This window comes from Diadema antillarum, unplaced genomic scaffold, assembly GCF_040938485.1.
Source record: "Diadema antillarum isolate AM-2024a unplaced genomic scaffold, OU_Dant_1.0 seq00000635_RagTag, whole genome shotgun sequence".
NCBI classification, from domain to species: domain Eukaryota; kingdom Metazoa; phylum Echinodermata; class Echinoidea; order Diadematoida; family Diadematidae; genus Diadema; species Diadema antillarum.
In genome coordinates this window covers 552,760-561,918 of record NW_027271552.1, presented here as the reverse complement: position 1 = coordinate 561,918, position 9,159 = coordinate 552,760, and the positions used below count along the sequence as shown (strand labels likewise).

General features: G+C 45.9%; 1 protein-coding gene across 1 annotated transcript; it reads right to left on the bottom strand.

Moving 5' to 3' along the window:
• Nucleotides 1-4,106: 4,106 nt before the first annotated feature.
• On the bottom strand, nucleotides 4,107-8,543 carry LOC139736267 (uncharacterized). Its single transcript, XM_071646997.1, has one exon. The coding sequence runs from the start codon at nucleotides 8,541-8,543 to the stop codon at nucleotides 4,107-4,109; it is 4,437 nt and encodes a 1,478-aa protein (XP_071503098.1).
• Nucleotides 8,544-9,159: the final 616 nt, after the last annotated feature.

Here is a 9,159-nt window from a genome sequence, read left to right as displayed (position 1 = left end):
GTTAACACTGATGTGTCACTGTGATAGACCAACACGAACTTTATGTAGCCCATATTTCAACTTTCTCAATTCACCCTTTGGTGGAGCTATTCATCAGAATTCAAATAAATGCATGTGAAATATGCTATTTTTTTCTTTACATTTTTTTTTTTCATGTCCAATGTATCACTTTCATGTTTGGTAAATTGGTAGAACAACTCAATCTCAATCTTTATAACCCCACCTTTGAGCTTTCTCAAAGTCACCTCAGGCGACGCTATCTTCCACAATTGTTATAATAAGATATTCAAATAAGATATTGTAAAATCAATTTATCCTTGTATGTATGACTATATCAATAGACTAATCCATATCATATTGCCACAAAGAAGAGCGATTTGAATTTTACAATTTGTAACAGTTGGAATTTTAAGGTCACTACATGGGGTCACTATTCATTATTATTCAAAACCAAATATGAGACCTATGATCTATTGTTCAGGTATGGCACTTTGATTATGTAACACATTTCATATTTACATTATATTTGAAACTTTGACTTTGCAGTTAGGTAACATGTAATTCTGCATTAACAAAACGACCAAAAAGGTTTCCAGACATAGATTTTTAGATAGGAGCAGATTCTGAAAGAAAATAGTCCAAGCTTGAAAATGATGTACTATTCCATTCCAGCCTCTGTTCTTGACAATTGCTTTTGTCCTCAATTCATGGACAGGCGAATATTCCACCGTGGCAGAGGAGGAGAACATAGGACACGCAGGAGGAAAGACCCAGTACCGCTTTCATCATATATTAGCTGATAAAATAGATTTGATAGACAGTTGTTGCATACCGGATTTCTTTCTCAGTAATCTGAAACACCTGAAGGAGGAGCTGAGTACGTACCCTTTGTCTTGATTTGTTTTTGATTTGTTTTAATTTGATTTGAATTGATTTGATTTGATTTAATTTGATTTGTTCATGTATCATCTTACATACATGCAACCTAGCTTCAATGCGATCGCAGGAAATACAATTCGTTATATACAATGATATACACATAGAACCCGAGATATTAAAACAGAAGCGATGCATTGCGCAAACAACATTGCTCACAGCTTGGTGCTCGTATAATAACAAGCAGAATTACGTTTACAGGCTCGAAGTAACTTTCTTCCATATAAGAAGAGGAGAAAGGAGGGAGCTCAAATGTATTCTTTTTGTTGAAATGGGCAAGTATGACTGGAAAAGATTTATCACATATCATCATATGCATTATCGACGACGATGTTATGCATACGCCATTGCACTTTACGGAATAAGTGCTTTGAGGGCACTGATTGTGATACTATGATTCTGCTTGACATACTGTGAGCATCATACAGTGGTTACAAAGTTATATCAAATGGTATCGAGAGAGGCTGGCACTCGCACCATAATAAATTATAGACATCGGGTCCTATTCCCTTGACATGATTGTCAGCTCTTGGCTCTGAGTAGTCTGGCTGACGATAGATTAAGTCCTGTTACAGTGGTATAATGGTATAAATTATGAACTCTGAAGAAAGGCGGCGTTGCACAAATGTATTCCGTGAAATAAATTGTTTATTATTGACGAAGCTCGGTGCTTTCCGGCTAGTCAAAATGAAATAAAAATCAAGTAGTACCAAAAAATGAACAATTGAAAGGGTTACCATGCCGTCAATCCCTCGTTTGAGGCGAGTCCCCAACTGGGGCATACCCAAAGTGGGGTGCGTATATTTGTCGTTTGGGAGTTGGGAGTCGAAGGACTGGTCCATTGCAAATAAACTTTCTGCTCAGGCGTGACAAACCTGGAGGCCAAGCCAGGGTTTGATGACTCCAGCAGCTGTCGTATTACGTAAGAGCATGATAAGGATATCTGCCTGTGGCAGACCATTCAAAGTGAACTCAATTTTCTCTATCCTTTCTAAAGTTTTCAATTTTATATTCTATTGAGAAATTCTATGGTCATCCATTTTACATTTCGAATGAAAAAAATTGACCCGTAAATAACGAAAATACAGGAATAAGAAGGAGAGCATTGCTAGTTTGCCGGTGCTGACAATGTGCTATTTGGCAGTGAGTTACAAAGGGGAGGTGAGACTACCTCCCTGGTTACAATCAGCCTGCTGACTGGATCATTGAGAAAGCAGCTGTCGTATTACGTAAGAGCATGATAAGGATATCTGCCTGTGGCAGACCATTCAAAGTGAACTCAATTTTCTCTATCCTTTCTAAAGTTTTCAATTTTATATTCTATTGAGAAATTCTATGGTCATCCATTTTACATTTCGAACGAAAAAAATCGACCCGTAAATAACGAAAATACAGGAATAAGAAGGAGAGCATTGCCAGTTTGCCGGTGCTGACAATGTGCTATTGGCAGTGAGTTACAACGGGGAGGTGAGACTACCTCCCTGGTTACAATCAGCCTGCTGACTGGATCATTGAGAAAGAGAGAGAGAGGGAGAGAGAGAGAGAGAGAGAGGGGGGGGGGAGAGCGAGGGGGAGAGAGGGAGGGAGAGGGGGGAGAGATGGGGGAGGGAGAAGGGGAGAGCAAAATGGAATGACAATAGTTCCGGTCACTACAGTACAGGCATGCTCTGTCTGCATACGCTGAATGTCTACACTCACACACACACACGTACACACACACACGCACCATGGAGCTACATGGCCCATGCCAAAACCAAAACAATCTCCTTCTCTCGCGGTGCCCCCCCCCCCCCCTCCTGTGGCGCTGTGGCGATGACTGATGCTTAGATTAGGCCAGGGTCAAGAAACAGGTGTTTTATATCTTTGACTTTAAGTCATTGATTGCCAAGATATGCACTGGCATTATTTACTGGGGTGTAGCCTCTTCAAACGAGAGATTTGCGTCATGACATAAACGAACAGTATTGCTGCAAAGATTACTCTTCTACCAAATCACATTGTGGCAGACATACACACAATCACGGGATTTAAATAGTTAAATAGCACCTGGAAACGGGGGGGGGGGGTGCGGATCGAGCTACCGAGTCCTTCAGTTCACTCGCGTGAAGTTCACAAGGTTGGAGTGTCCAAGGGTCTTACACGCGGGAGAGCGGACGACGGGCAGGTGCGTCACACTGGAGGACGAAGACGGTGAGTAGGTCCGAAGGCGGGGCTCCGAGACGAACGACGCCGACAGATGCCGAATGTCGACGAGTGTTTGGCGAGTGGCGTGATGCCGAGTGCCGGGGATGTTGCGTGCTGAATAGCAGCTCGGGATCGATGAGTGCAGGATGTCGCGTTATATAGCGATGCGGGCTAGACGTTTGTCGTGAGCTTTGTCGTGAGCTCAGCTCATAAGCCCAGCTCATCCAGTTCATGAAAGGGGTGAGTCAAGCTGGGGGAAGTTGGGGGCTTCTCCTGGCCTGTGCTGCCAAAAGTTGCGCTGAAATGGGCTCCTCCTGGCCTGTGCTGCCAGAAGTCACGCTGCCTGCAAATCTGTGGTTTTGCCAGTCATGCTAAAACCACCTTGCGAATTAGGGCGTGCCTCAGCCTCAGTGCCTTCCCAATTCCATATAGCTACACACACATAGGAGCCTGGGTTGCAGCTCCTCAGCTCTTCATCCTTCTGCAAGGAGCTCTTGGTATCTTCTTTCTACTCTCACACACACTCTCTCATAACTGGGCACTCTCAACCTCACTTGCATACACAAACACAAAAGATTTTGCATCCTACCCAATTAAACCCACCTGTCTGAACTATGCTAAAACCCTGGGCTATGTGTTATTGACCCGCTAGTCAGACTGGTACCTTATCCTATTCCTTATGATAGTCCCTATCTAATGTGTTCAAAATAAAGCTAAGATGTGAGCATGCATGATCCTAATGCAAATGAGAGGAGAAGGGGGGGTGTAAAACTGGTCGCATTGTGACATATCTCCCCCTCCTTCAAGAAATTTTTATAATTTCAAAGAGGGAAAAAAACATTAGTGAATTAGAACATTGTAAATCATTAGTTTGTGTTAGCGGAGTGGCTTTCTCCTGTGAAATACACATTGGGGTGGAAATCCAGTGTCAATATATCTGAAAGAAAGGGAAAACAGGTCTCCCTGTTTAGGCGACAGTCCTAAGTTCAGGTTTCAGGGATCCTGCTGAGGTAATCAGCACCTACATTCTCGCTACTCTTGATCGCAGTGATGGTGAATCGATATGGCTGAAGAGCAAGCGCCCATCGTAGGATTCTGGCGTTTGCCACTTTCGATCGTGCGATACACTTGAGAGGTTGATGGTCAGTTTCGAGTTCGAAGTGCTTACCAAACAGATAGGCCTCAAACTTCTGTGTTGCCCATATGATGGCTAGGCACTCCCTTTCCATTACGGAGTAGCGCTGTTCTCTTGGGAGGAGCTTCCTACTGGCGTAGGCGACTGGGAATTTCCTTCCATCTCGTTCTTGTAGGAGGATAGCTCCCAGGCCAATGTCAGAGGCGTCTGTCCTCAAAATGAAGGGTGCATCCAAGTCAGGAAGATGGAGGATGGGCTCTTTCTCTAGCTTCTTCTTTAGCGTGTTGAAGGCCATCTCCTCCGCGTCTCCCCATCTAATGACTGTGGGCTCTCCTTTCTTTGTGCGATCCGTCAATGGGGCGGCTATCGCGGCGAAGTTCGGGATGAATCGTCGGTAGTACCCGACAAGGCCCAAAAAGGAGCGGAGCTGCTTCTTTGTCCTCGGTCGTGGTGCATTTTTGACGGCTTTTACCTTGTCTTGGACTGGTCGAAGCTCGCCTTGTCCTACACAGTGACCAAGAAATTCGACGCTCCGGTACCCGATGAAGCACTTGGTCGGTCTTGCCGTCAGGTTCGCCTGCCTCAGTCTCCTCAGTACCTCGTTTAGAGTGACGATGTGCTCCTCGAATGTAGCCGTGTGGATCAGGATATCATCTATGAAGTTATCCACATTACTCAGGCCACGGAGTAAGTCCCTCATTATGCGACTTAAGCTTGCTGGCGCATTTACCAACCCGATCGGCATTGTCGAAAATTGATACAAGCCATCTGAGGTCACGAAGGCTGTGAGTTCCTTGGCATTCTCTGTGAGCGGCACCTGCCAATACCCTTTTGCTAAGTCGATCTTTGTGAAGTACATGTCATTGGCCAGCTTTGCGAAGATTTCCTCTTGATCGGCGAGCGGTTCTGCATCCGTCACTGTGACTTGGTTCAGCTTCCTATAGTCACAGCAAAACCGAATGGAGCCATCCTTCTTTTTGACCATGACTATAGGAGATGCATACGGTGACAAAGATGGCTCTACAACTCCGAGGTCAATCATTTTCTTCACCTCCTTTGTGACTTCACCTCGCAGTGCGTGGGGTAGTGGGTAGGGTTTGCTCTTGATCGGTTCTTTGCTCAGTAGCTTGATGTCGTGCTTTCCCAGAGTTGTTAATCCAGGCATGTCAGTCAGGGTCTCCTGATACTCTTCCAGTACAGAGTTTATAGTCCCGCGCTGACCTTCATCCAGTTCGGGATTAATCTGCACGTCTTGGAGCGATTCAGTGGGGGGTAATGTTGGTAGATGCAGTAGGTTGTTCCTAGCTGTAGGCTGGGTGTTCTCCCCATCGTCCTCATCCATCGTGCCGTCATCCACGACTGAGACGCAAGCGACATCATTTTCGTCGAGGTTATCTCTTCTGAAGAACCTTTTCAGAAGATTGGCGTGAAAGGTCTTTACCTTTCCGTCCATATCGATCTTGTAGACCAGGTATCCCACTCGCTGAACTACCTTGAATGGTCCCTGCCAGTGCATAAGCAATTTGTTGCGGTCACTTGGCAGTAGGAGCAGGACCTCATCACCAACTTCGAACTTCCGATGCTTCGCTTTCCGGTTGTACTGCTTTCTGTACTTCTCGGCTGACAGGCCGAGATTCTCTTGGGCAAGTTTACATGTTGCCTCCAACCGGTCCTTCAAGTCGAGAACGTATTGATACGTTGTCTTGGTCTCTGGTTCCTCCACCTCTCCTGTCCACAGCTCACGAAGAATAGTGAGAGGACCTCGAACCGTCCTTCCAAATAGAAGTTCGAAGGGTGAGAATCCTGTGCTCTCTTGAACCGACTCCCTGTAGGCAAAAAGTAGGGGGTTAACATACCTGTCCCAGTCTTTGGGCTTCTCTTCACACATTTTGCGAAGCATGGCCTTTAACGTACCGTTAAAGCGCTCGACCAAGCCGTTGCATTGCGGATGATAGGGTGTAGTTGTCATCTGCCGGGTGGAGAGCAGGCGGCTAACTTCTTTCATGACATCCGATGTAAACTGGCTTCCGCGGTCTGTTAGCACTTCACGAGGAATTCCGACGCGCGAGTAGATGTTGACCAATGCTTCGGCGACTGTCTGTGTGTCAATCCGGCGTAGAGCTACCGCTTCCGGGTATCGCGTGGCATAATCGACTACAGTGAGGATAAAGCGATTCCCTTTTCCGGTTGCGGGCTCAATTGGTCCAATGATGTCGAGGGCAACCCGTCTAAACGGCTCATCGATGAGGGGGGTTGATCCTAGGGGCACCTTTGTTACTTTACCTTTTGGAGAGGTTCGCTGACATGGCCCGCACGAACGGCAGTACCGTCCCACATCGGCATGCATCCCAGGCCAAAAGAAGTTGGACTGAATCCTGTCACAGGTCTTCTTGTTTCCCAGATGACCTCCAAAAATGGATTCGTGTGCCAGCTTCATGACCTGATTCCGAAACTTTGATGGCACAACGACTTGCATCACCACATCTGATCCTGGGGTTACGTCAAGGAATTTCCTGTAGAGCACATTGCTCTTGTACACGAACGACGTAGTATTGCCTTGCTTTGTCACACGTTGATCCCCCAGTTCCGCAAGGTTTCTCAGCGATTTCAACGACTCGTCATCCTTCTGAGCCTGCACCAAGCCATCCACTGACACAATGCTTTCCAGTGGTTCCGGCACTAAAAGGGCCGGTTGTGCACGCTTTGCTTGCCTCTTTTGTCCTCGGGTTTCCAGTGCACTGGCCTGATGACTTTCTGGCTCCCATTTCTCATCTGGATTCGTTGGTTCGCGGACTCCATTCACATTTCCGAGAATGAGATCATAAACAGGCGAATCCATACACAACGCTTCAAGTGTGCCCGTTAGGTAGGGTGTGTCTACCTCAACAACTGCGACGGGATACGTCCTCGCTGTTCCATCGATCAACACACAGGTCCTCTGCTCACCAGTGAATTGCTCCTCCAACACAAGGTTGCGTCGCACAACAACGGTTGAACAACCCGAGTCGCGAAGTACCTCCACACGCCGCCTATTCACCATGCCTTGGCACACTGGCATAGCATCTCCGCGTGTTCCACACGCAGCCGCTGACAGTACAGGAAGTGTGCCACCAGTTGCCAATTTCACTGCAGCTCCGTTGTCAGTGAGATTCTCCCTCACGATAGGTGAGGGCTCCACGATGAGGCACATCCCCGTCTGTTCCGGCAGGTGGGTTGTCTCACTCGGCTCCTTGCGTCGTGGCTCAGCGGGTCCCGTGTCCTGGGGATGACCTGCTGCTGGCTTGCCCTCTGTGAAACTCGCACCCTTCTCCTGTCGACCTTTCTTATCTGGACAATTCCAAGAGGAGTGACCAAATTGAGAACAATTGAAACATTTCATTGACCTTTTCATGGGTGACTGAGATTGACCAGACTTTCCTCTAAATGGTACTGCTCCTGTGGAGGAATTAGGTTTGTTAGTACCACTGTTAGTTGTATTAGCAGTGTATGAACTGGATTGCTGGGCTCCACTAGAATGAATGGGCTTGTCTTTCATCCTCCTAATCCTAGGGTCCATGTGGGCATCCCGATACTGATCAGCAAGTGATAGAACCTCTGTCAGATTCCTAGGCTGACGTTCTTTGACAAACATCAGTAACTCCTTGCTACATGCATCAAATACTTGGTCTTGGATCAACAAAGCTTTAAGTCCCTGAACATCATCATTGTATGGACTGAGCTCAATCCATCTATCCAAATACTTTTCGATTCGGGAAGCATACTGCACAAATGTTTCACCCTGGCGGAGTTTAGCCTGCTTAAACTTTAACCTATAACCTTCTTGGGTGAGGTCATAACCTTTCAGCAGGGACGATTTTACAATCTCGTAGTCCTGCACCTGCTCTGATGTAAGCCTAGAGACAATGTCAAGGGCCTTACCAGATAACAAAGCTGACAGTGCTAGCGCCCAATCCTCCTTATCCCATCCAACACAGGATGCATGTCTTTCAAACCGACAAAGGTAACTATCTATGTCATCCTTTCCTTCTTGAAAAACGGGCAGAGGGGGAATGCATGGTTTATTCCCAACCTTGGGCCTGTGTCCCATCCCATTAGCATTCCTCAATTCCTCTAGTTTGATTTGTTGGGCTATCAAGTCTGCTTGTTCTTTCCTAGCATCTGTCTCAGCTCGCCTAGTTTCTGCTCTCTCATCGCTGGCTTCCTTAATGCACTCATCAACGTACTCCTTCAACTCACTGCCACTAAACCCAAATTCTTTTCCCTGTGCAATGAATTTATCACGTTCCATACTGTAAGGCACTGAGGATAAGTTTGCACACTTTGGATACCAAAATAAATTTCGCGCTGCACAGAATTGAAGTGAAGACAGGCACAGCTGATGAAGCCTCCTTTTCCCCACTTGACACACTGTTACCATGCAGAATTACCTATACAGCATAGAATATAACATTGCATGAGAATTGCATATAACATGGGTATAGCATTGCATGAGAATTGATAACACATACAAAACTTGCTAACTACACCAAACTATATTTTAACCTAATCTATCAAAATAAAAAAAGTCCCTTCGTGGTCGCCATTTATGTCAGCTCTTGGCTCTGAGTAGTCTGGCTGACGATAGATTAAGTCCTGTTACAGTGGTATAATGGTATAAATTATGAACTCTGAAGAAAGGCGGCGTTGCACAAATGTATTCCGTGAAATAAATTGTTTATTATTGACGAAGCTCGGTGCTTTCCGGCTCGTCAAAATGAAATAAAAATCAAGTAGTACCAAAAAATGAACAATTGAAAGGGATACATAAACGAACAGTATTGCTGCAAAGATTACTCTTCTACCAAATCACATTGTGGCAGACATACACACAATCACGGGATTTAAATAGTTAAATAGCACCTGGA